Raw genomic sequence first — 27,417 nt, 5'->3', positions numbered from 1 at the left:
GCTAATTTACAAATCCTTCCAATTTCACTGTCAAAGCCCCACATCCAGCACAGAAATACATCCGCCCTCCAACCCAGCCCCGAGGGGCTCCCGCACTTTCAAACACCTTCTCACGAGCCAAGGACGGGGCCCTGCGCCGATCGCGGCCTCCTCCTTCCCACCACATGCTCCGCGTCCCACCGCAGGGCGGAAGGACGCGGTACCGCGCGCGTCGCCGCGACGGGACCCCCAAGCCCCCGCCCCTCCCGCAGCGTCTCCCGGCCGCCGGGGTCGCCCGCTCAAACGTGCCGGAACGACCGGCGGCCGGGGGGCGCACGGGCGGACTGGGAGCAGCCGGCGCGGCGCTGGGCGGGGCTCCGGCCGGCGGGGCGGGGCTCTGGCTGGGCGGGGCTCCGGCCGGCGGGCAGCGGCCGGCGTGCGGGGCTCCTCCCCTTGCCCCCGGCGGCGCCGGCGGCCGCAGCACTTCCGGGTCGGCGCGGAGGCGGGGCGGAGGCGCGGCGGCGGCTGTTATTGTTCGAGTGAGCTCGGCTGGGCGCTGTCTTCCTCGGCTCGGTTGGTGTCGGTTTGTCCCACTTCCTCTGGGCGCCTCAATCCCGGCGGCTGACGGCCACGGCGGCGGCGGCGGCGGCGGGCGGGGCCTGGCGTTTGGAGGCCGAGCGGCGCCAGGGTGAGGGGCGCGGAGGAGGAGGAGCAGCCGCAGGAGGAGGAGCCGTGTGCCCTGGCACCGAGCGGCCGCGGCCATGGCGTACGCCTATCTCTTCAAGTACATCATCATCGGCGACACAGGTGAGGCCCGGGGCGCGGCCTGGCGGGTGTCGGCGGCCTCTGGGCCGGGGCTGAGGAGCGAACAGCGTCGGGCCGGGGCTCGGGGGCCGACGCCCCCCGGCGCCTCCCTGCCTGCCGCGCCGCTCCATTTCCGCAGTGCTGGAGCTGGTGACGTGGGCACTGCGAGCGGCCGCGGCCTGGCCGGGCCCGTGCCCCGGCCCCCGCCCGGGCCGGCCCTGCAGCTGGGGGCCGCGGCAGCCGTTTCGACTCGCGATCCGGGGAGTGTATGGCAGGAGGGGCGGCCCAGCGCAGGGTTGTCAGGGCCTGACTCTGATGTTTGCACTCCCGAGCCGGGGTCCCCCACCTTGGGCCTCTTCCCCGCCCCGAGAGAGAAAGGGGGGGGGGGGGCAGAGGAGAGCAGAAGGTGATGGGAGGAGGGTCTTGGGATTCCTGACCCGACCCACCTTCTCCGACCAACACTCATCTGCCAAGGCCTGGGCAAAGCCTCCCCTGGTGTGGGCCAGCCAGCTGAGGAGAGACGGAAACCTTAAAAAAAAATTATATGTATATATATATATATATATATATATATATATAGACACACACGCACATATATATATATTTATCACTCAATTCTCAAGTCAGAATAAGTCACATCCCTTTGATGCCTGGGGAATCCCTTTCGAGGTCATTAAAGCATGAAAGAGTTCTGTAGACTTGTGCCACGTGTGAACTGCGGTTATTTTATGGTAACGCAAGGCTGTTCAGTGCCCTGGGTGTGTACTGGCTAGTGTGTGTGTGTGTGTGTGTGCGCGCGCGTGCTGGCGTGTGGTTGTCGGGGACACTGATTTTTTTTTTTTTTGATGTATCAAATCTACCGTCACAACCGTCAGTTTTCAGGTGACCTGGTGTCCCTTTGAAGCAGAAATTGTTATTCCCGTTTAAAATAGCATCCCATTGTATTTCATAGATAAAGTAACCAAACTCATTGAAAATATTTTTTAATACCTGTGACTTTGGCATTATTTTGAATCTAATAATAAAGCTAAGAGTTGTTCAGGTGTTATAACTATTAATATACTAGAGTCTGATTTCAGTGATGACTCTTGCACAACTTTGGACCCTTTGCACAACTTTGGTAATGTAAGCAGCAGCTTGTGGTTGCAGTAGTGATACGGCAGATTCAATAAGTAACACAAGAAGCATGTTGATTGCTGCGGAAAAGGAAAACTTTCTGCTATAAATACAATTTTTCAGCACAGTTTTTTGGTGTGTGGTGGGAAACAGGATGGTTTTCTACGTAAAGTCTTGGGTAAAGCAGTGTTTCACAAATATTTGGTAGCAGATTTATACACTTCAAAAAATGCTGTGGCATATTTGAAGAAGAAAGTAGGGTTCTAAAGCCTACTGGCAAATTTTGATTTAGGCTGTAGAACAGAGGTTGGGAGAGGGCACTCGTGTTAACTAGTAAGAGTGGGTTTGAGAAGCAGAGAGAAGAGTGATTGTGGACATTTAGCAGTGGTGATGATTCACATTAACCTTTGCAGGTTGCCTTCAGTTTGCTTACTGAGCTTCTACTGTGGTAAAGTCTTGTGCTGGAAGTATTGGGGCTACAAATGTGAACAAGTTGGTGCTCTGTTCTTTTGGAATTTGCCCTCGTGCGAAACCAATCCCCAGGCAGTTCAAAGGGGAGGCACTGCTTTCTTGCCGTTGCTTCTGTTACCACCTAGTCAGGGCACTTGAGCACTTGACGCTGAACTGTCTACAGCATTGCTTTCTCCTCACTCCGGTTCAGCTTGGTATAGTTTACTGTCAGATTAATCTTCCTCAGACATGACTGTTAGGAGGCTAGTCCTCTGTTCACATTTAGTTTGACCTTCAAGGAACTCCATATTTTAGCCCCTGTTTAACTTTTGTAGCCTTCTTTCCCACTACTCACTAGTCCCAGTCCCCATCTTCCTTCTGCCAGTAATGCCCTGTAGCTGATGCATGTGCCTTTTCCTGGTCCCTGCTTCTCCCTCTGGAGTGCTTTCTTTGTCAAAATTCTGTCTGTCCTTCAGAGTCTAACTTGGGTCTTCCGGAATGCTTTCAGAGTCAACATTTGTGAAGTTCTTTTGATGTGTCTGGCTTTCCTGGTGATCTGGCTGGAAGGGACTCCCCCCTCCTTATCTCATTGTGTCCCACTTTGTATCATTCTTACGAAAGTAATTCCTGACTGTTTTGTAGATACTGGTGTAGGCATTGATATTTAATCATATACTTCTTGAGGGCAGAAAAGGTGTTTTATATGGCTTTGTATTCCAGGAAGAGCCTAATAGAAGGTAGGCCCTTTACATTTAATTAACTTAATAAAAGAATAGCCAAACAGGCTATAATGTTCCTGGTAATATACATTAATAACTTGACAGAAGAATTTTTAGCTCAATTCTACCACTTTCTCACTATTAATATTAACTTTGGCCAAAATGCTTTACCATGCTTTCTTAATTCTAAGTGTACGCATAGTTGTAAGGTACACTTAATGTGGTCCTCCCCCTGCCCCCCAACTCAAATGATATTAAATCAATAGTGAGAGAGCCATCCTGATTTTTTTAAAGCCACAGTGTGAAAAATATGCATTTAAAAATGAAATCACTGCTTTTCCTGATTCTTACTTTTCCCTAGCCTATGAAACAATTATTATTAGTGTTCCTTCCTCTCAGTAGTGAGATAAAATGAGGACAAATGAGAAAGCACCACACACATTTTCTTTTTCAGAATTCCCTGTTTCATAGAAGAGATTTTTAAAACATTTTACATGATCATGATGATACTGTTGAAATATTTGTTTTCTTAGTGTATGGCCAAATGCAGTTAAAATATAGTTTTAATTTTATCATTAATAGTGCTTTGTTCCTGAAAAATCAAGAAAATGTGTCATTTAAATCTAGGTATAAAATGGGAATTGGTTTTTAACAAGCCTGGCCTAATATTATAAGCAAATAATTATCAGGTACAGAAGGAGAGAAAAACTGTAATAAACCTATAAATATTGGTCCTAAAATTCTGACATCTGCCTACCATTTTAATCTCATCACTAATCCTCCTGTCCCTTTCCTGTGCCTCATCTAGGCCCACAGAAGCACAAACCCTGTTGTGTTCTGTCTGAAATATCCATTCTTACTGTGCTCCACCCTCCTCGCCTCCAACCCCCAGGCAAAATGAAAAGAAAAATTAGGTCATAACTTTTTTACCTGACCAAGTCCTGTTCGTTACTCTTTTAAGATGGTAACAGACGCCACCACTGCTCCCTGTTGCCTTGTACACGTCCCCTTCACTCTTCCTTCCCTCCCTGCCCACCCCCACCGTTTTGCTGTGTTTGCTTTTTTTTGTTTTTGCTTAAAATCTTTTGAGGACAAGTGCTATATAAGAAAATAAACAAGACCGGCCTGGTCACACATTAATATCATCTGAATGTATTTTTTTTTCAAGGGATGAGTGTGTTTTTTTAATTGAGATATAATTAATATATAGCATTGTATTAGTTTCAAGTGTACAACTGAATGATTTGATACATGTGTATATTGCAAAACGATCTCCACAGTAAGTTTAGTTAATATCCATCACCACACAGAGCTGGAAAATTTTTTTCTTGTAATGAGATGTTTTAAGATATACTGTTACCAACTTTCAGCTATTCAATACAGTATTATTAACGTGTATGTTACATTCCCAGGACTGATTTATCTTATAACTGGAAGTTTGTACTTTTTGACCACCTTTACTACGTGCATTTTAAATAATCTTTTTGTTTGGTTGGAAAGCTTTTGACTTTGTCTTAAATATTCAGCGTAGGCCATTCAGTAGTGGAGATGTTTAATAAACAAGTGGATGGGCCTTTGGGGCAGGTGCTGCAAGGCTTTACCTGGAAGGTGCTATTTAAGCTGAAATTAGAGTGACAAGTAAGGATTTGCCAGTTGGCAAAGGGTAAATGTCTAGTAGGCAGTTGGAAGTACATGTCTGTAGCTCAGTGATGATTTTTTGAAAGATAGAGTGATATTGGGAAGAGCAGAGCTGTACTATGGGCCATAGTACAGTCTTATTGAAGACTTTGAGTATGACAGAGAAGGAAAGAGTGAGAAGTTTAGAGTTGGTTGCAAGATGAAGTCAGCTGGTGCTTGTGTGTGTATTAGGATAGGGAAGACTTGAGGTTGAAAGTTTGAAAATACTGTAGAGAGGGCAGAAAGAGACCCTAGAGAACTTGGGGAAGGACTGGCACTTGATTCTCCAGAGCTTTCAAGCTGTAACAGAAGGAAGACCTCTTCCTGTGGGAGACTCAAACTTGAGTTTCTTTAGATTCTTGTGAGTCACCTAGGGTGGTGGTGGTTTGGTTTGGTTTTGTTTTTTAAGGGTTCAGTGGCCCAACTCCCAGTGATTTTGATTCACTAGACCTGAGGTGGAGCTTCTTGTTGCAAAATCTTAGGCCAGAAACACAAATCATTTTATATAATTATATGAGCACATTTGTTAGGCTATTTCAGAAAACAAACAGAAAAACAAACTGGGAAATTGTGAGGTAGAGAAGTTCCATTAAGTTTTTTTATATTATGAAATATGTCATGCATGTAAGATCTATGTATGTTACATATTTGCACAGTTTAATATTTTAAAGAATAGTAGTAAATCAAACACCGAAGTCAAAGAACTATCTGCATCCTGTCCCTCTCCCCACCAGGCTCCCGCTACCCGGAATTCTTTGTTAATCCTTCCCTAGCTTTTCTTCGTAGTTGTCTCACTTATGTGTTCCTAAATACATTGTTTAGTTTTACCTGTTTTCAATTCTTCTGTTAAATGAGAGTGCTAAAACATACTTGAAGCATACCTTTTAACATCATCTCAGATTTACTCAGGTTTTTGCTTTATGCATGTTACTTGTAGTCTTTCAAGATTTTTGATCACGCTTTCCTTTCTCTGGCTGTCCTAACCAGTTTATTTGCTGCTTGCCTCGCCAAATATTTATACCACTCCTCAGACTTTGTGTTCTCATTCCTTTTCCCCATTCTTCATTTTTCCTGATGAACCTACCTCCTCCTCCTCATCTCAAATAATACCCTGTGTCTCCTACTGGTGCTCTTGTCCTTTATGTCCCCACCCCATTCCTGCTTCGACATGAGATTAATTTTCTCCTGTGTCTCCCCCACTGCTCGCCCTCTCCCATGTTATCTGGACAGCTCTCCTGCTCTTGCAGTAGCCAGTAATTTAGCTGTTTGATTTGAGCAGATTCTAATTTCGCCAGCTCAGCTGTTTTTCCCTCTCAGGCCCAGCTGTGCTTGCTCATTTTGTTATTCTCTGCTCATCTTCAGTCTGGGAGGCTGTGTCCTTTGCCACAAGAGATGCAGCCACACTGACCTCCCTTGTCCCTCTAGCTTTTCATTTTCTATATGAAACTTTCCCATTTGATTTCATTGGCCTTGCTTATTTGCAGGTTTTAAAATACTCCACATTCTAGCTGTAATTTTTCACTCCTAAATTAGGGGCACCTGGTAGAAAGATGCTAGGTTCCCTCTGCTGTCATACTCTCAGAGTCAACCTTTTTCAGTTCCTGCAGTATTTTTCAACTCAGATGACGGGGGTCTCATCCTTGGAGATGATGTTTCAGTAGATCTGCAGTGAGTCCTGGGCATCTGCATTTTTTAAAAGCACTGTTTGTGGTGGTAGTGCCATGACATTTCTCTGCTGGTCAGCTATGGGCCTTTTATGCCTGACTATTTTTACTAAAATTGATTCTTTCTCTTCTACTGTCAGATTTTCTGCTTTCTGGGGTTTTGTGTAAATAAGGATACCCTAAGGCATACCCAGGGTGAATTTATATGGAATTCTCTGTCATGCTCATTTTTGCCACTCTATGTAGTAGATTCTGATGAGGAATTCTCCATACTTTTTATAGTTCATATACTGTATCAAAAGCTTTTTCTCTTTTAATCCTTGAGCAGGAATGTATGAGGTTGCTATTTCATAGATGAAGAAAGTGAGCTATGTCCTTTGGGGCAAACTCTTTCTTTTCTCCTCCCACCTCTTTACTTTTCATAGCTATGATGTAGCTGTAAGCATCTCCAGTTCTCTGTTGAAGATGTTGCTGACAGTTACTGTGTTTCTTGTCCAATCTGAGGAAGAAAGAATATGAATATTGACGGATGCATGCTGAGTGAAGGTTTGGAAAGCAAGACTGTGCCTGGCACAGCGCTAGTGCTTTAGAAAATGATGAGTGTGCGCTAGGTAGCCAGCGCTAAGTCGGCTCCATGCGTTGACCAATTTATTTCTCCTTGTTTCGGAAAGGATTTAACGGCACTTACATAAAGATTTTTTACATTTTTTTTAATGTGGATGAGAGAGAGCGTATTAGTTTCATGTTGCTAACATAACAAACCACCATACTCTTAGCAGCTCAAATAATGCAAATATATTATCTTAGGGTTCTAAAGTTCTACATAAATCCATGTATGTTCCAATACATGTCCAAAGCCTGATGTGTGTCCCTCTGGGCCAAGGTCAAGGTTTTGGCAGGGCTAGGTTTCTTTCTGGAGGGTCCTTGTTCATTCAGGTTGTTAGTAAAATGGAGTTCCTTGTGGAGATCTCCAATTTCTCGCTGGCTGTCATCTGAGGGCTGTTCCCAGCCTCAGAGTCTTCTATCCACATCCCTATACGATTTGTCCCACGGACCCCTTCCTCTGTCCTTCAAATCCAACAACAGCGGATCAAGTCCTCCTATGTCACCTATTTCTGACTCTTCTTGGGTCATCCCATCTCTCTGAAACTGATAAAGGTTTTCTGCTTTTAAAGACTCATATAATTAGATTGGGTTTACCTGGGTAATCCAGTATAATCTCATCTCAAAGTCTGTCATCTTAATCGCATCTGTAAAGTTCCCTTTGCCTTGGAGGGTAGCATGTTCACAGGTTCCGGGATTAGGGTGTGTGTGTCTTTGTATGTTGGGAGGAGCGCAGTTCTGCCTAATGCAGCAGGCTGGGAAGAAGCAGTGAATTGAAGGCAGAAACAAGTAATATCCATACAGTGTATGCCTTTTTAAAGTGGTCACTGTATTTAGCACTAAGCAGTGCAGAGAATCCTATTTTCATTTCATTCATTACCCAAATATAGTATCCATTAATTTTTAAAAATACTGCGTTCATATACTTAATTATTCCTTAATTGAGTCTTGAAAGGCATTCTTCTGATTCCTCTTGAAAAGAATACTGTAGAGGAAAATATCAATAAGCAAGTAGTATATTTATAAACCTAGGGCCTTTTCTAAGGATATAATTCATTAAATCTGAACAGTAATATCCATGAGGAAGGCTCCATTTTACAGGTGAGGAAAGGGAGACTAATTGCAACTGACCGCGCTGGAGTTTGAGCCCAGGTCTTTCTAACTCCAGGCTCCGGGCTCTCCTAGATCCTACACATTTCTTGATTCCCACCAATTCCATATCATACCTCTTCTGTTGGCTTCCCAGCTGCTTGGTCTTTTGCAGTGACGTGGAAGTACGCAATCCCTTTTCTCCCTTTACTAAAACAGAGGCCACCTCCACTTGCGCAAAAGAGGAAGAACTGTTCTGTAGAATGTCGATTAGATCAGTCTTGCTCTTACACATGTGGGTCGTGTCTTCTGTGTTCTTAACAGTCTTTGGAGTTTTAGGGTGAGATGTAAATATCTCCTATTATGACACTTGGGTTTTGTTTTTGTAATTCTGTCCGGCTGTTTTTTTTTCCCCTAGTGAATTTGAGGACTAATTTATAAGGTGTGCGTGGGCTTTACATCTTGCTGAGGAGTTAATTATTCCTTTGTCGTTTAAGTTCCCCTCCACTTTTTACATGTTGTGTGTTTAGTAGTGTAGTTTTCAGTATTCAAGTGCTCAATACTAATTTTGAACGTTAACTTTTCATTCATGTTGGCCTTCTATATACTTTCTCATCGTTTTTTCTTTGGAACAGGTTTTTTGTTTGTTTTGTTTAGGAAACATTACAGATACAGCCGAAGCCCGCTGTATACTCTTCACCTGTCTTTGTCCATAGAGGTAATCACTCTCCTGAAATTGCTGTTTTTTATCATCCTGTGAAAAAGTTTTCATATGATTACTACATTTGTATGTATGTGCCTGTAAACAATGCACAAATTGTGTGTATTCTTTTTCAACTTCATTTTAGTGGAATTTTACTGTACTTGTTCTGAAACTTTTTTGTTCAAGATTATTTTGACGGGATTAATATATTTTGCTCGGTTTTGTTGACATTAATTGCTTGACTGGCTTAATTTTCATTGTATTCTGTTGTTTGATTACACTGCCATTTTCCCCTTCTTTTTTCTCTGAAGGAAGTGTGAATGGGTTGTTTGTCGCCTTTTACAGTGCTGCGTGGATCATTCTTGTGCCGGCTCCTTGAGCTCACGTGCTGGAGTTCTGGAGCCACACCTCTGAGTGGACCTGTGGGTGGAAGGGGTGCCCCTCTTCAGCTTCACCCACTAATCGAAGTCACTCTCCGGAGTAGTTATCAGTCAGCTCTCATTCTTGTTTCAGCTCTGCCATGTCACCCTTTTTTTTTTTAATTCTATTTTTTATATAGCCCATTGCTATATATTTTTTTTTAATTTGGTCTGAGAGGCTGTCTTTTACCATGCATTTGAATTTATTTCTACCATGAGGTACCAGCCTGGTTCAGTCATATGAACAGGGATTAAGGTGTGGGTCACAGCTGTGCCCTTTTGTCATGGGCTTTGGGGCACGGTGGCACGTGTCCCACACAGGAAGCAGTATGGCTGTCACATTTCCCAAGCGTGTATGGTGTCATCTCTTCCTTGTAGGACAGTGTGGAAAGAGGCTACCTGCCAATAACTCTTATTTGTGCAAGTGAACAATTTAAATTCCTGGGTTTTCTGTTTGTAAAATGTGTATAGTACCTGCCTAGTGCACTCTGTAGGGTTGCTCACCAGTGCTCTAGGCTTTTGGGTTTTTTCCCCTGACTTTGTAGCTGTCTTTAAAATTTAAGTGTCAGTTATTTGTTTCCCTCCATTTATTTACAGTTGATACATAAGTGTAAGTGGTACATTTGTGCTTGCTCTGTGGCCTCCAACATCATTAACATTGATGGATGACTCCCCCTTTAACTACTTGTCCACCTTTATCAGTAACTACTATGCATCTAGGAGGCAAGTGATATATTACTCTTAAGTCCTCTCTGGTTATTTTATCCTGGACAGCACACTTGAAAATCTTCCACAGTCCTATATTTGTAATTAGAGTACCTTGGTTAGCTCGGTGGCTCCTCTGCTTACTTGTTACCTTGGTCAAGTTCAGACGTCTTCAACTTCTGTTTTCTCATCTAGAAAAAGGCAGTGGTAACGTCTGATTGGTCTACCTCACAAGATTTTTGTGAGTTTGAAATAAACATTATGCACAGATGATTTTAAGCTTTAAAGTGCTTGATTAATAGTAATATTTTGGAGATAAATTTTTCTAACCTGTTGAGTGTCCTAAAATTAATGGGGGAGGTCTTGCCTATAGAAAAAGCTATTCACTGTGCTGACTTCAAACTGTAACTACTTAGTTGAAGGAAACAAGATCACATGTTAACCTGCAAAATGGCAGTTCTTTGATCCTGAAATTCTCTGAGAACTCCATAAAAGAAAGTCTTTCTAACTCACATATCCTCGTGGGCCACTTGAAATTGAAAAGAATGTGAAGTAGGTGTTCTTTTTCACTGGTTTTCAGGAAAGAGATGGTAGGGCCAGTAGTTGTATCCTGAAAAATTTTCCACCTAGTAATCCTATAGAATCAGTTTGTGCTTTTGCCGGTATTTTTGTATTTGTTATGTGTGGAGAACAGAGAACTGAGCTGAGCTCATCTGTCTTTATTTTGCCACGAAGGTTGGATGACTTTATCCCCAGAATGTTTTACAGAGTATTTGTTGGGATTTGTGGGGGCTTAAGACTAAAGGCATCTTGGGCGCATGCTGTAAGGAGCACTGTGTAGTATGAAGAGTTGGTTTTATGTCCTCTGGGTAGCTTCACAGGAGCAGCTTTATCCCCATCTCTAAATGGGATACATTTTAACCTGTAACTCGGATTTCTGACCGTAATTGATGAGGCCTTTCCACCATTTAACCTTTTTTTCTTTCTTGATCTTTTTCCCCCATCATTTCTGGCTTAGAGTCTCCTTTCTTGGAGAATTTACCTGAGAAATGGAAAAATCATACTGGATTTGAGTGAATTTTAAGCCTTAGCAATGAGTAAGTCTTGTTAAAAGTACTGCTGATTATTCTTTAGTGGCTTTTAGGAGTTTAAAAGGAAAGTCAAAATCTTCTATTTCACAATACATTATTTTACTTGCAGGCTTCCTTCTGATTTTCTTAGCAGACCAATTAACGAAACTATTTCTGGTCACACTAGAAGTTTTGCTAGTTATGTAAATTCCACGTCATTATAGTGATTGTTGGATGAGGCCAGTGAAAGTATTGCTTATATAGTGTCTGATGGCAAAATAGATCCTTTGAAAAACTTACATCTTTTTTTTTATTATGGTGGAAATTATGAATACTTATGGTAAAAAAAATGAAAAATACAACTTTACCTAGCATAGTAATGGTTTGTTTTCTGTCTGTCTTTAAGCCTGTGTGCATGTGTATGTCCAAATCCCACCAGTACGTTTGTGTGAGAGCTGTTCCACGCCTTTAATTTTTTTCACTTAAGGATTAATCTTGGGTGTCTTAACATATCATCATAATGTAAATCTATCTCATTCTTTTTAAACACCTGTGTAGCTGAACCATTATTTTTCAAAATATTTATTTATTGAATTTTTTTGGAGGGGGGAATCACTAGGTCTATTTGTTTATTTATTATTACTTTTTTTTTTTAATGGAGGCCCTGGGGATTGAACCCAGGACATAGTGCCTGCTAAGCACGCGTTCTGCCACTGAGCTATGTCCTCCTCCCCTCCTGAGCCATTACTAATTTAATCAGCTCCCAATTCTGTTAGTCCTGGCCTGTGGTGGCAAACAGCGGAAACCTACTGTTGTTAAGCAGAAGATTTTACTGGGAAGATTGGATGTTCCATAGACTTTATAGGGAGGCAGTATAATCAAGCTTGAAAATGGCAAAACCGAGGCAGGCAAGGCACAGCCAAATCCCTGCTGTCGGTACCGCCTGTGGAAGCAGGCGCTGGTGCCTGCCGTGATCTCTCACCTCCGCTGCAGCCACCATGGATTCTCTCTTATTGGTCCCAAGATCCCAAGTTCTGAACAAGAGCATCTGATTGGCTCAGCCTAGTCACATACGACCACAACAGAAAGTCACAAATCACCTTCCATTAAAAATATGGGTTTAGAGAGAATATTTAATTTTGAGCTTGGTGTCTATTTCATACACTTAAATTCAGCAGGCTAGTTTCAATACTAGCTGTCTCAACTGATATCTAGTCTGTGCTTGGGGACTTAGTTTGATTTAGTTACTGTTATCATGTACTTGTTATTAGTTTAAATCTGGCAACTGCATGAAATAGGTTTTTTTGCTTACAGCCTTTAACTTTGATACCCATTTATATCATCGCATACTACTTAGAGGTCATGTACAGTAAACTTCATGTACATTTACATCTAAACACATTCTTCCTTCCATAGCATCATGAAAAACTATCGTCTTCTAGCTCCTTCATTGAAATATATTTCTGAGATGCTGCAGTTCTTATTTGGAATCTTTGCTTATGAAAGGATTAGGAAAATGGTCAGATTAAAGTATGTTAGTGTACTTGATGTATTAATTGGAACATTATTGTTTGGGATAAAGTCAGCATCTAGGAAATAGTATTCACTTTTTTTAAAACCTTCTTCATTAAGATTCTGCTCTGCCAGAGTCATTTAGCTTTTAGAATATTTCCCTTCCTCTTAGTATTACTACTAATACAGGGAAAATGAGATAGCATTCTTTTTAGTGAGAGAGGGATTGGTTGCAAACAGTCATATGTATCTGAGAAGAACAAATTCAGGAGATTGGATGGTATAGTGGAAAAATATGATTTGGAATTTAAACACCTGATTTTGAGTTTCACTTCTGCCTCTTACTGAGTTAACTTGAGGCATATCACTTAGGCCTCAGTTTCTTCATCTTTGAAATGAGGTTATTATTCCTGCTTTACTGATCTCATAGGCGTACTGGTCAAATAAGATTGTGTATGAGGAGGGAGCTTATTTGCACCTTCAGACTGTTACAAGTCATGCATATATGTTAAATAAGACAAGCGTATGTTTTCATAAACTTGATTATGGAATTCCATAGCTGCGTTAAAACTGCTTATCTATTTTGAAGTGGCTCCTTTGGCTGTTTGGCAGGTATCATGTAGTCTAGCTATTCTAAGCTGGGTAATTGCCAAAGATACTAAGTAGAAACCAGGATAACCTTATTTTGAACTTAACCTGTACTGTGGTGAAGCATATTTTCAGTTATTTGTCTGTTACGCCCAGCATGCAGTGGCGTCACATTAGTTGTAGCTGGAAAGCTGAAGAGGATTGGACACTGAAACTAGCATTTTAGTTGGTTATATCAAGGGCAGTGGTTCTGAAACTTTAGAGCACATCAGAATCGCCTAGAGAGCTTGGTAAAACCCTGACTTCAGGACTCCACCCCAGAGTTCTGGCTCAGTAAATTTGGGGTGGGCTCATGATTTGCATTCTAACAAGTTTCCAGATAATGCTGATGTTGCTGGTCTGGGGACCACATTTGAGAATCAGCACTTTAGGAAATTTATAATTCATTATCCAAGATGATCTGTAATCTGTCATCATCCAAGCTGGTCTGTAATCTGACATCAGGAGTAACAGCCTGCCTGGCAAACCAGGATATAGGGGGTCATCCTAATTTTACCTGGTAGAAAAATCTTTTTTACAAGGAAGTAATTGAATTGTCACTTGGTAGGTGACTAACAGTACCCAAGTGTGTGTATGTATGTTCAGTTGCCAACAGATCATTCAGTCATATTTTTTCTTTGATCCTTGTCCTTGTAAATGCTAACGAAAAGAGAACAGAAGTATTCTAGATTTTTCAGCTGATTTGTTTTGCCATGAATACTAGCATAAATATTGTGGATGGGTTCTTTCATTGGGTATGTGATTGGATTAGATACTGGAAAATAATTTCCAAGTTTGTTTTTTACAAACCACAGTAACAGGTACATTGCAACCCAGGGTTCGGATATGTGTGTAAGTGCATATGTAGCTCCAAACAGGAGTTTCCAAACAGCACTTATCCTAATCTTATTTATTACATATGGTCTAATACGTGCTATTGTGTTCTAGTTTATTTTTTTAATGCTGATCATCCACTAAATTGATTTCATGACATAACTGGGTGCAGCCTACTGTTTAGAAAACACTGCACAGAGGACCTTTTTAGTTCCAACATACTGTGACATTCTGAGATCCTGAGAAGTAGTTATACATCAGTTTTCTTTATTCTGATCCTTCTCACATTAAGCAATTTTCCACTGTTAAACAAACTAGTTTGGAAAAGTCCTAAGAGTGGTAGGAAAAAAACAAAGGGATGCTATTTTTACCACATCTGTTATCTTACTTACTGTTAAATTTAATATTCTATCATTTATTCCCTATGAAAATTAGTAAATGCTCCATTTTATTTTTCAATTTTTTTTAAATGTAAATTGCACCTAGCAGTTATCTAAGGCAGTGGTAGTGAAAATGAAGAGATTACTGGTGACAGTTGGAATTAACAAGGTTTAGGGGAGGATGTTGTAGGGAGTGAAAAATTAAAGACAAGATAATTTTCAGGCGTTTTTCCATTTCAGAGGAGTTTATATTCCAAATATGGGTTCTTTTGCATTTATTTTTTAATGTGAAAGTAATAAATACACATGATAATGTTAAAACATTATGAAAGGGCAGAAGATTGGATATGGGAGCAAGTGAAAGATGACATCATGCAAAGAGAAACAGGTCAGGGAAATACAGAGGTTAAAATTTTGGTAAGCCCAGAGGAGTGGGCTACACGGTGACTTCCTTCCAAAGAGTATAGTACGAAATGCGAAGGGAAAAAAGGGTTAACTTTATTTTTTTTATTTTGTAGGGAGGTAATTAGATTTACTTATTTTTTTAGAGGAGGTGCTGGGAATTAAACCCAGGACCTCATGCATGCTAAGCATGCGCTCTACCATTTGAGCTATAATCTCCCCACAAAAGGGTTAACTTCAGAGTGAAGAAACTTGGCCGGGTACCTCAGCCAGGTGATCAAAGTTAACATCAGTGGTAATCAGTCATGTTGACAGTACGTTCCAGTGTTACGATGTGATGAAAATTGTGCTCTGTCTCTGTCGTCTTCCTCTCGAACACCCGTAACTCTAGTCAATCACAGGGGAAAAAAATCGGACAGATCTCAGCTGAGGCACATTCTACAGTATACCTGACCAGTACTCCTTGAGATTTGAGTTAAAGTCATCAGAAACAAGGGAAGTTTGAGAAATTGTCACAGCCGAGAGGAGCCGGAGGAGACATGACAGCCAAGGGTAATGTGGTGTCCTGGATGGGATCCTGGGACAGAAAACAGACATTAGGTAGAAACTAAGGGGGAAAAAATCCAAACTGTCAGAGAGTTAAAAGCAAAGAGGCTTCATAAAGAATGCAGGGTAGGAAATAAACCACACGGAGAAAGGGAAGAGGACATGTGAAGGCCTCACAGGTTCCAGGTATAAAATGAAAACCAGTGGTAGAGGATGGAGTTAGAGAGGCTGCTTTTATGTTCGTTCTGTTTCTGTTTCATTCTGCAATTATAAAACAAGCATGTGCTTTTAGAAAACAACATGTCTTTTTTACTGGTCCCTCTCTTCATACGGCTTTAAACACCACCTTATACTGATGCCTCTCTGACTTATCCCTCCACCTGAGCATCTTTCCTGAGGTCTCAACTCCTGTGTCCCATTGCCTGTATAAACATTTGGCTGTCTAACACATGTATCAGCTCGGAATAACCATACTGGAACTGAGGGTCTTTCCTGCTCTGCCTTCAGTTTTCTCCATCTCAGTGACTCTTCTGTTGGTTCAGGCAGAGATATTGAAGCCATACTTAAACGTACTTTTTCTCTCAGAACCCCCATCCACGCTGTCACCAAATTCTCTTGGCTCTGCTTCAGAATGTGCCCAGAATTCAGTCACTTCCAGTCACCTCCTCTGCTACAGCCCTGGTCTTGCTTCATTGAGAAAGTCCCCTTAGCTGATCTTGCTGCTTCTGCTCTCATCTGCTTCTCCTTGTAAGTTATCCTCATTGTAGCAGCCAGCGTGATTATTTTAGAATTTAAGTCAAATTATGTTACTCTCTGCCCAAAACCCTCCAGTGAATCTCCCATTTGATCACAAGTAATTAAAAAGTCCTGTGGGGTCTGCGTGCTTAGGCCCCTGAGATTCCCATAACCTCAGCTCTTAGGGGCATGACTCTCCCTGCCTTCGAAGCTTCACCCTCGTTGGCCTTATTATCACAGTTTCTTGACACATCCCACCTTACAGCCTTCCCACCCTTACTACACAAGGGTGTAGTTGTCATTATAAATTAAGCTTTATTATTTATAAAATTTATTTTAAGACTATTTAGGCTTTTTTTTAATGAAGTCCAATAAAAAGGTTTTTAATTCCTATTTATGATGAAATGTTGTCCCTGTTGTAATCGTTTCATTTTAGAGGCTTATTTTTCCTCCCAAAAATAAGGGGATATTATTTCAAGAAAACATCAGATTTGGACAGAATTTTAGTTTAGGTGCTGAAATTGCTGTTTTCTCTATTGAAGGTATTTCAGGTAATCATAAGTTCCAAAAGTGCATTTAAAAATCTAGCCTCAATTTAGAGCATTTTTCAAATATAGAAAGCATGGCATTTTGGTAAAAGGTCTCCTTTCTGCATTTCTGACCAATTGATAGAGGTTAGAAGAACATTCTCAAAAATTCTATGCATCAGTCTTGTGGAGTTAGTTACTTGATCTGAGCATTGCTGTTTCTTAAAGCTATTGAATTAAGACTTCTATTTAACTTGAGTGTACAAAAATATGACTTATTTAATTGTTTTAACTGTGTAGAAGTCATAATACGTATAGTAGAGCATTTAAAAACCAGTCTAATACAGTAGTAATCCAGTTAAACTACAAGTGCTCTTAGATTTTTAAGATGCAGTAAAAATTGTCTTAAGTTTTCAAATTAGCATGCTCAATTGTAAAATAAGAATTGGCCCTTCTTTCTGAAAGTTCAGGTCTGCTGGAAATGGAACTTAACCACCTGGTGGCATTGGATGGTTGGTGTTTTTTAAGTACAGAGCATGTAAGCTATGAAGTAAGCAGATTTGGTCTAGTGTGAGGTTAAGGGCACAAAAATAAATAGGAAATGGTGTGATATTCGAGATTCAGTTCTCCTCAGAGGGCAAGTAGGATGCAAATAGAAAATCTGCCTTTAATTTGGGGACTTGGGAGTTATTCATGACCTCATGGTAGAATGAAGGAATGCAATTCAGATTAGAGTCGGTCCTGAAATGAATCAGCCAGAGGATAGAGCAAGCAGCTTTTCCTGGAAAAGTGGATTCTGAACACGTACTTTTTGTTTGTTTGTAGGAGACTAAGTTAAACTATAAAAAGAAGAAAGTATCATGTTTTTAAATGTTTTCACTACTACAGAAGAAACAAAGTGCAGGCACACTTCAGTGCATGAGCACTGTGGTACACACTCCTGGGAGGGCCCCATTGGCTGTCTTATAGGAGTTACTGCCCCTTGCATCTTTCAGAAGGAAATGTTGGATGAGTAAGACAGGATGGAAAGGGTGTCTTAGATTGGTCAGCGCCTTTTCCCTAAATCATCAGTCCTCTAATTGCCCGAGAAACGAGAGCACTGAGAAATCATGACAGATTGTTCACTGAGTACCAGAAACCCTAGCTGCCTCTTACCCAAGTGCTTCAATAAAGTATTTTTTAACTTCTGTAAATTTTGTCTCTTATTTTTTTTTCTTTTAACTTTCAGGTGTTGGTAAATCATGCTTATTGCTACAGTTTACAGACAAGAGGTTTCAGCCAGTGCATGACCTTACTATTGGTAAGTTTTATCAAGGCGATGAGAAGCATTCAAAAGCTTTGGGTGGTGGAAATTCCATCGTGATGGGTCAGAAGTCAGTGAAACGAGATTTGTTGCTATACAGAATTTAGTCTCCATCACTTTTTAAAAACGTAAGTATGTGTGGTAAAAACAGTATTACCCACTTTGTGAAAGTGATTGGAATTGCCGCAAGACATTAGTACGTAGGATTTTGACTGTATTAATGATGAAACAAATGATTGAGAGACAACATGTCATAGGGAAAGGTAAGCGCAGAGAGTGTGGACCAGTTTGTCAGCGTTCGGATCAGGGCTCTGTCATTCATCTGCTGGGCAGCCACTTTCCCACTCTGTGCCTCAGTTTCTTTATCTGTAAAATGAGAAAAATAATAATACCAATCTCACAAAATTATTATAAGCAGTAAATGAGTTAGTAAATGTGAAGCGCTGGAACAGTGACTGGCTACACAGTTAAGTGCTCTAGGCTTACCGGTAATTACTAATCCAGAAAGACTACCATCAGGCATTTTTTAGCTTCCTCAATTGGGAAGACCAAATGAGACAGTTACTAGTATGGAGTAATCGACAAATACTAGCTGTTATTTATTCACTGATACACAAAGGTATCAAATTAAAGTAAGAGAAAAACTAAAAATCTCAAGTAAGCATACCATTTCAAGATACTTACTTGTTTAAAAAAAATTTTATTTATACCCTGAAAGCTAAAGAATCTAGATTATTCTTCTGTGGCTGTAGCCATTAACAACTAGAAACTGGTCAACCATGAAGAAATAAGGTAGTTGGAAATCTAGTTCGTCTTTACAGCTGATAGCTTCATGTATCTTTTCAGCCAGTGACTGCTTACTTTATATAGGTATCATTCACTTACTATTAGTAACAAGTTGATTTTCACGTCCTATGTATTTTTAAAATACCAAATCAAAGATAGAGTTTATTTTTTTTAACATTTTTTATTGATTTATAATCATTTTACAATGTTGTGTCAAATTCAGTGAAAGATAGAGTTTATGAATCAAATTATTAGCTCAGTTAATAGTTTTCAACCAAGTCACATGTACTTTGTGAATATACTAAAATCTGTCCTTCCTCATTACTGTCAATAAGAATATAAAGCTTTCATTTTAATTTTGATAGTTTTAATTATATATGGTATTAATGTGTAAAACAGGTACTACTCATTTATGCTGGTCCTCATGATGTAGTTTAACTTTGGTGAGTTCATTTTTGTGTAGGATCTGCTCTTTGCTCAGTAGATCTGAACCTTGGAGGCCACCTGTTAGGCGTGACAGCCCTGAGACAACTGTCAAACAATTGTTTTCTGTCTAGGGTACTACACAAAAGTGTCTCGTTTAAATTTCTGAGTAGTTACGGCGAACCTGACGGGGAAGATGTCCTGAGCCTCCTGTCGGAAGTTGGCCCGGGCTCTTTTGTGGAAAGATAGAAGGGAGTGGCCCAGGGAGAGAATTTAGAAGACTGTAACTCATGTGACTGTACCAGCTGGCTTCCTTCTGGGTTCGCTGGGGACACCAGGAGGTAGAAGACTGAAAGCAAAGAGAAGCCGAGGGTCTTCTCTGTCTGCCAGGGTGAACTGTGTGTCCCCTCCATGGCTTTCACCACAGCCCCTGCCCAGCAGGCCCACTGGTGGTCTCGCTCCTGGGCTCTGGAAACCCTGCCTTCTCTCCCTGTGCCACCGCCCCAGCCTTGGGAGGGACGCAGCTTCCTACTGTTGCTAACCTCTGGATTGCTTTACCATCTCATTCCTCCTTGGGCTTCTCAGCCCTTTCTTAAACATAACCAGTGCCCTATGTTAAATCTCCTCTTGTTTTGAATACTCAGATCTAGTTTCTGTTTTCTGACTGGACTCTGACTCCTATACCTTATGACACCCATCACAAGAATTTATTTTTCTGATGTAAAGACAATTTAGAAAATCATTAGCACATACTTTCTAAAAGAACATTAGACTGGTTGTTAAAACAGGCATAAGGCAGTATCTTGACTCTGCTGCATACTTACCTTTGCTTGATAAATAGAGGATAGTGAGAAGGTTAAGATTGGGTCATGACTAAGAAGTATTAAATGATAGAAAAGAGGAAATAAAAGACAAGGAAAGACTGTAAAATATTCCACCCTTTGCCTACTATCTCTGAGAATTGTTATGCTGTGAAGCAAAGAAGCAGTTTATAAATAGCTTCCTGGATACAGTTACATCGGAGATCCAGACTAGAGCCTCGCCACCCAAAGGATGGTTCGAGGGCTATGGCGCCAGGCCAGCAGCATCAGGATCGGGTGGGAGCTTGTTAAAGAATCTCCCGAGTCAGATTCTGCGTTTGAACAGGGTCTCCAAGTGGTTCGTATGAACATTAACATTTCGGAAGCATTGGAGCAGTGGCTTTTGCATAGTGATTACCCAGCTGGAAATAGGTTTCCTGTTGTTGACCTCATGCACACATAGCCTGGCCTCTCAGTTCCTTAACCTCCTCTCCTCCTGCGATCTTGCTTCCTCTCTACCTCAGCTCCTCGCTCCCCTAGTCACACCAGGACCCTGTCATTGCCAGTATCTGGAACCACTCCAGAATCTCAGTTTCATGCGTCTGGCTGTCTGACTATCCATCCCATCTTTTCAGTTCACACTCTCTGGTTCCTAACAATTTATTTACCCTATCAGATGTGTAATTCATTGAGCTGCCATCTTTTTACTCTCGTGCTCTCTTACTTCCCTCCTTATCGAACTTTGATTCTGAAATCTCCTCTCTTGGGTGTCTAATAGGCATCTCAAGCTTAGCATGTCCAAGATACCTCCTGACTGTTTTCCTTCCCATCTTCACAAATATACATCTCTGCACACACCCCTCCCTGCCCATCCTGTCACCTAGATCTGTTTGTCTCCTTAACTTGTCATACAGTTAAATATAAGTGAACGTTGTCTCCCACCATATAAAGTCAAGTCCATGACAGCAGACTTGTCTGTTTCGTTCATTGCTATGTCTCCAGTACCTGGTACATACTCCATCAATATTTGGTAGTTAATTAATACACTATCAATTTGGGGAAAGCTCCCTTGAGTAACTTTTAACATTATAGTGCTTAATGCATGCAGTCCTTTAATGCTGTTCAATTATGTTGTTTACAAATAATTGTAATTATAGCCCACTAATTCCCACTACATTTATTTTACTACCTGCTAAGGGACAGTTTGGTAAATACTGGTCTAGAGACTCACCATTTATATGTTCATTCCACCTAGCTACTCTCTCCGTCACTTCCTTAAGCCAGTCAACCTATACGAAGTGACTACTGGGAGTGAAAGTATACTTTTGGGAGAAGGTGGTAAAACTAAAGCATCATTTCCCCTATCAGGCTCTCGACAGGATATGTTTAAAATATGCCTCATTTATCTGGGGTTCAATTCTTTGATAGTTACCTAGAATTATCACTGCCGAGAACTCGAAAGATGGCTTTAAAGACCTCTTGTGAACATCTAATTGAGCTCTCACAAAGACTGTATTCCTGATTTTGACTTGCCTTTGCCCTCCAGCAACCACTATGAAGAATTTGGTATGTGTGTCGCCTTCTAGAGTTTTTAAATACATCATAAACACACGTATAAAGCTGTTCTAATTTGTGATTCCTCCACTGATGTACTGAAGTACCTGTTTCTCCTCACCCTTGCCTCCACTACATCTCATTGATGTTTTTAAGTACTTGTGCCTTGGAGTGGGGAAAGTGGTTATTTTACTTTTCAGTTCCTTAATTTTAAGTGAGCCTGAGCATTCTTTATATGTTTAAGAAACACTTCTATGTCTTCCTTTTAATTACCTGTTTGTATCTTCGCCCCTTCTACTGCTGGTTATCTTTAATCAAATCCATTGATGCTTTTCTTTATGGCTTTCAGATCTTACTAAGGAAGGCACCTCAGTGCAAAAATTACATACATATTCTTTCAGATGTTCTTCTAATGCAGTAAATTTGTACTCCATCTGGTTTATGGTTCTGTATGTGATTTTATTTAATCCCTTTTTAACTTGTAGCCCCAAGGCGTTAATTAAATAAGCCATTCTTCCTGTCCTATTTGAACCATCACTTTTGTCATATGCTAAATCTCTGTGTGAGTGAGCCTGTTTGGGGAACCTCAAATCTATTCCATTCATGTTTTTTGTTCTTCTTCTATTGCGTGAGGTAGTATCACACTGCAGTATTTGTAGTAACTTTTAGTATACTTAATATATGATTGGCATTTTTCTTTTTCTGAGTTTTTTTGATTATTCTTGTATATTTGTCTTTCCAGATGAACTTTAGTCTCAGTTTGCCAAATTGAAAATTTTTCAGTGAGGCTTTTAAAATTTGGTAAGAAATGTATTAAGTTTGTAGGTTAATTTGAAGGCAGTTAATGTTTTTATTGTATTAAGATTATTTGTACACATAATATATGTTTTCATTTATTCCAACTTTTTAAATACTCTTCAGCAAAGTTTTACAGTTTTCTTCGTACAGGCCTTGTGGTTTTAAGTTTGTTTATAGATTTTGTTGCTATTGTCAGTTAACTTTTTTTCACCATTACTATTGTTAAATTAATTATTTTGCATGTTGTAAGTAGACAGTTTGGTCTTATCTGTAAGACATAAATTTTTCTTAGCTAATACCTATATACCTTTTAGTTTGTTTTTGTCGTTTATGACCAAGATCTCTGGAGTAATTTACAAGCTGAGCACACTGTAATCTTTTTGTCAGTGTAACTTGAATTCCTCTAGTGTTTTACCTTTAAGTATGACTTTTCCTGTTTATTTTTCATAGAAAAGTAAGGAAATTGCTTTTTTATATCTAGCTTTCCCTTTGTTTCTAGAATTAGGGAAATCAAGCCTTCTCCCCACAAGGCTCTGTTTTGACTTTGCAGTGTCTAAGTTCCAGGAGCAGGTTTGTTTTTTCTCAGGCTGGTCTGCGAAGGCTCAGCCCAACTGCTTGACCCCCAACTCTGCTCTCTGCTTTGGCAGCTCCGCCTGGGGACGGAGCCTCACTCTGCCTCTGCATCTCCTCAGTCCCCTGGCCTGGCAGGTGGCCCTCTTCACTGAGGCTGTCATCATTAGTTATGTTAGTGGTGGCTTAGAAACTCAGGTGTGCAATATAAAATAATAATATTTACTGTCTGCCAGGCACTTATTTTGTATGTAATAACCCTTTTAATCATGAAAAAGAAATCTTATTGGATACCATTTGCAGATAAGAAAAATTAAAGCACGGAAGAGATTTAATGACTTGCTCAGGGTCACACAGTTAGCAGGTATCGATTATTGAATGCTCAATAAGTGGTTACTATGTAATGATGCAAGTACTTACTATGCAAGGATGGTAATGATCTAGAGGTAATTAGAAAGTATGTATTTACCTTCTGAGTATTTTGTCCTGGGAAGAGAATAACATATCTGGAAAAAAAAAGCATCACTCCCTGACAATGTCGGGTAAGTGAGTCCTGGCCTTTGGCTCCAAAGACAATTTCTCTGTCAGCCAAATTGGCTGTTACTTGAAAATGTATCTGGGAAGAGCCTCAAGGACACAGGGCATGATGTTTTATCCCATTTTTTAAAAAAAGATAAGGAACCTTTCTAAATGAGATTCTCAAGCATGCATATATTTAAGGGAAAAGATTTAAAATTTTTAACAGTCCAGAAGAGAAATAAGATTTTGGGGTTTTGTTTGTTTCCGAGACTTCCAGGACTCTTGAAGTTTCAGTGTTTTCTTTTGCCACATAGAGTACCAAGGTAAAACCTGCCCTGAATCCAGCTCTGAAAAGGTAAATTGGAAAGAGTTATGTTTCTGAAGCTGAAATTGAATTCTTTGTTTTTGTTTCATTTGGTAGGAAAACAGAAATCATAGTTTCTCAGTAGTCAACTGTGCTTGTCAATTTTTTCTTTTGAGATGTGTATCATTCTTTATCTTCCTTCCGTCATTCTTTATCTCATTCTTGGATAACACAGTAGCTATTTAACTAGTTTCTTGGCCTCTTGTTTTTTACTCTGTCTTCACCCTGTTAATAAGTGAACCTATTAAAAAATAAAAATAAGTGAAGCTGAAACAGCATTCTTGTATTTCCCTGCTTTAGAAACAATCCTGATTTTAATATAACATGTCTTTAAAATTGGATATATTTTTAGACGCAGAATCTTTGTTTAAAGACATTTTAAGCTTCAGTAATCTCTATGTACTTTGAGTAAAGAGATAAAAATAGCAAAACTCAATCATGGCTTAAGTTAAGCAAAGGCAATATATTAGAATATCTAGAATTGTATAAAGTACCCACAGGAGGGTGGAGACTTGGACTTGGGAATGGGCAGGGACGAAGCCATCTTAAGAGGCCAGGAAGCAGGAACCATAACAGCTATCCTGCTGCAGAGGATGGAATGGTTGCCAGTCAGTTTCAGTGTCTTTATCCCTGTGCTCAAGATGTTGTTTCCAGAGAAGGAGCATCTGCTCGCCCTTGCTTGCCTTGTCTGCCCACCCTTAGTATCAGTCAAGGGTCTGTTTCTGATTTGCAGTCGTTTTTTGGCAAATTTGACATTATGCATTGAATTGAAGGAATCTTGAATCCTATTGAGCAATGCAGATGTTTCTGGATTGTGGTTAAAAGCCCCTCCATGACAATGGAAGGAAAAATAGGATTTCTCTCTGTGGCTATAAATAATAGATTCATGAAAAGGCTTCCATTTTGTCAAGTATCTTGCTAATATGTAGAATTTTGTACTTTAGAACATTCCTTTTAAATACTGGATATTTCAGAGAACATTTGTACCTTACTCAGCCACTGGTTTCTTTTCTCAACTACTCTTATTTTCATGTCACTAATAGGAAGCCGGTGGATGGTTGCTTTGTGTGCCTCCCCACCCCCATGGCACAGAATATAGATGCATGTATGTAGATAGATAGACAGCTGTGTACACTGTGATGGTTTTATATGGCATAATTTTACAATTTTGCATTTCTCCTTCTAGTGCATCCTAACCTCCAGAGTCTCTCTTCTTTAGCTTTCCTGTATGTCTGCATCTGAGAAACATACCAATAGTTGCTTTGTATTGACTGTGCCTCTGGGATGGAATAAGTATTAAAATATAGAGTAAAAACTCCATGAAGTTACATATACTGGGAGAACAGATTACCTTCCTATCTCACTCTCTCATCACAGTTGGGGGAATTATAGGAGATGCTGAAATGGAATTCTGGCACTGGGCAGTAAGCCCTTCCCTGGGCAACTAAAAGCTGTTTTTCTGCCAAGATGACATCTGGTTTCTGGGGACCATGTGTGTCTTCCCTTCACCCTGACTCTGATCGAAATACTGACAGAACACACTCCAAGCAGTAGTGACTTGGTGGAACATAAGTGATAGACTCCTTGCAGAGTCTCCTTCACAGCTATTTGCTGTTCTGAAATTATCCCGTCTTTTTCTCCTCCCATTTTGATTATTGAACGAATACTTTCAAAAGATATGATAAATGTAAGGGAAAAGGCCAAAGTAGTAAACTTATAAGTGTAAAGTTTATATTCCCTTTAACCTGCAATCCTATTTCCTATAATTTGCTGAAAGTCTTAATCATAAATTGAAAAATGTATGCAGAAGGTTCATTTTAGCATTAACTACTTAGTGAAAATTTGTAAACAACCAAAAATTGTAGCAATAGAGTACCAACTTAATAAAACGTGTATATATATATACATGCACACCCACAGAGGAATATTACACAGCCATCACGAATAATGCTGTAGTTTTACACATTTATTGATTGATAAAGATATTTGTGGCATGGAATAATGTTTGACATTGACTGAAAAGCGGACTGCAGAACAGCATTTATGTGCTCCCATTTATATAAAATTATGTACTTCTATGTGTATTTATTCATGGAGCAATGTCTGAAGATATGTTTAAACAGTGGTTATCTCTAGTGGGTGATTTGGAGATTTCTTTCCTACTTGATAACTCATGCTGGGGACCAAAACTATGATGTTGAAATTCATCTATCTGTTTTAGTGATATTTATACCACATTAATGGTTTTTAAGAAATTTTAATTTTTGTGACTAATAATTATGGTTCTTGAATTTCATTTCTAGTTGGGTTTTTGTTTTTTTTTTTAATATTACTGAGCTTCTGAAATATGAAGACCACAGTTGGTTTCTTGCCTCTACTAGACTCAAATATCTAAGTGTTCAGTTATATCCTTAGCTCATGTCTTAATTAGCACCTCTCCCTTGGGTTACATGTTTTCTAAGGATAGGAGCTGTATTTGTTAATCTGTATCTATCACTTGGCATAGCATGTCCTAGAAATAGACACCCTTTTTTAAAAAAAATCTATAAATGTGAAATATATTCCCACTAGCTTGTGTAACAAAACATTTTCTCTTTTCAGGTGTGGAGTTCGGTGCTCGAATGATAACTATCGATGGGAAACAGATAAAACTTCAGATATGGGATACAGTAAGTACAGCAAAACTATATTGTATGACCTCAATAAAGTTGTTTTACAAAAGTACATTGTATGTTTGTTTTGTTTTAATGTTATTTTATGCCTGTTAATGGTTTGTTAGACACCAATGCTCCTGCAGCCGTGAGGTAAAATGTGGTACCAGAAAAGACTGATTTTCATTATGCGGTGTTTCAGCAGGCATACCCCAGGGGCAGTTGTTGGTGAACGTTTTTAAGCGAATGCTCTGGTTATGTGGTCTAGACAGAAATGCTCTAGAAACTGTTTTTAAGAAAAACAAGCAGTTTGTCTAAAGTACACGTATGAAGTAAATATGAATGTCAGTACCATAGAGTCACTTAATCAGTTTATTAATTTATTTTAAAAATATGACTTGGTTCTAACCATTTGAAGCTACCTTGCTCTCACCCCTCATTCTGTCATTTACATTCATTGAGTGCTTATTACATGTCATGTTACATAGTTTTTAATGGCAGTTTCTCATCTGAACCACAGAACATGATTTGAATGACTGTTGTCTTTATTTCCCCATCCTAGTTGCATAAAAGAGAAATTACTTTATTATATACCATGAATGCTCTAAGGTAGCGGTTCCCAAACTTTTTGGTCTCAGGATTCCTTTATACTTTTAGAAATTAGTGGAGACCTCAAAGAACCTTTGCTTATGTGGTTTATAGCTACTGATATTTGCCATATTAGAAATTAAAACTGAGAAACTTATTAAATCATCAATTATTAATTCATTGTAAAATAAACATAATAAACTCATATGTGTTAGGATAAAAAAAATGCAGCTTTTATGGGAATTAACTGTTTTTCCAAAACAAAAAACTACATTTTTCCAGTATGGAGAGTGTCGTTTTGTTAGATTTTGAAAAATCTCTTTTACTCTCTGCTTAGTAGAAGCTGGGTTCTCATATCTGCCTCTGCATGAGTATTAGGTGTGTTATTTAGTTAAAGTGCATGAAGAAAATAAAACCTCACACAAATAGGTAGTTGAGAAATGGAGGACCTCCTGGGCCCACAAGGTGTCTCGGGGACGCCCGGAGGGCCGGGGACCACA

At 39.9% G+C, this 27,417-nt stretch overlaps 1 protein-coding gene and 1 long non-coding RNA gene across 3 annotated transcripts in view; one reads left to right on the top strand and one right to left on the bottom strand.

Moving 5' to 3' along the window:
• The first annotated feature begins 428 nt into the window (after positions 1-428).
• The window catches only part of RAB2A (RAB2A, member RAS oncogene family), a 61,053-nt gene continuing 34,064 nt past the window's right edge, over positions 429-27,417 (top strand). For both annotated transcript variants that reach the window (XM_072951920.1, XM_031692171.2), the window contains exons 1-3: positions 429-786; positions 17,790-17,861; positions 26,280-26,347. In XM_072951920.1, coding sequence (XP_072808021.1) covers positions 741-786; positions 17,790-17,861; positions 26,280-26,347 — 186 coding nt within the window. In that variant the 5' untranslated portion in view covers positions 429-740. The remainder of the gene's footprint in view (positions 787-17,789; positions 17,862-26,279; positions 26,348-27,417) is intronic.
• LOC140690165 (uncharacterized) lies at positions 18,062-21,407 on the bottom strand. The gene is made up of 2 exons (XR_012065339.1): positions 21,306-21,407; positions 18,062-18,230 (listed from the first exon to the last, which is right to left on the bottom strand). It is a non-coding gene; the product is annotated as an uncharacterized lncRNA (long non-coding RNA).

Source organism: Vicugna pacos, chromosome 29 (assembly GCF_048564905.1).
Source record: "Vicugna pacos chromosome 29, VicPac4, whole genome shotgun sequence".
NCBI lineage: Eukaryota > Metazoa > Chordata > Mammalia > Artiodactyla > Camelidae > Vicugna > Vicugna pacos.
This window is presented reverse-complemented; position numbering and strand designations above follow the sequence as displayed.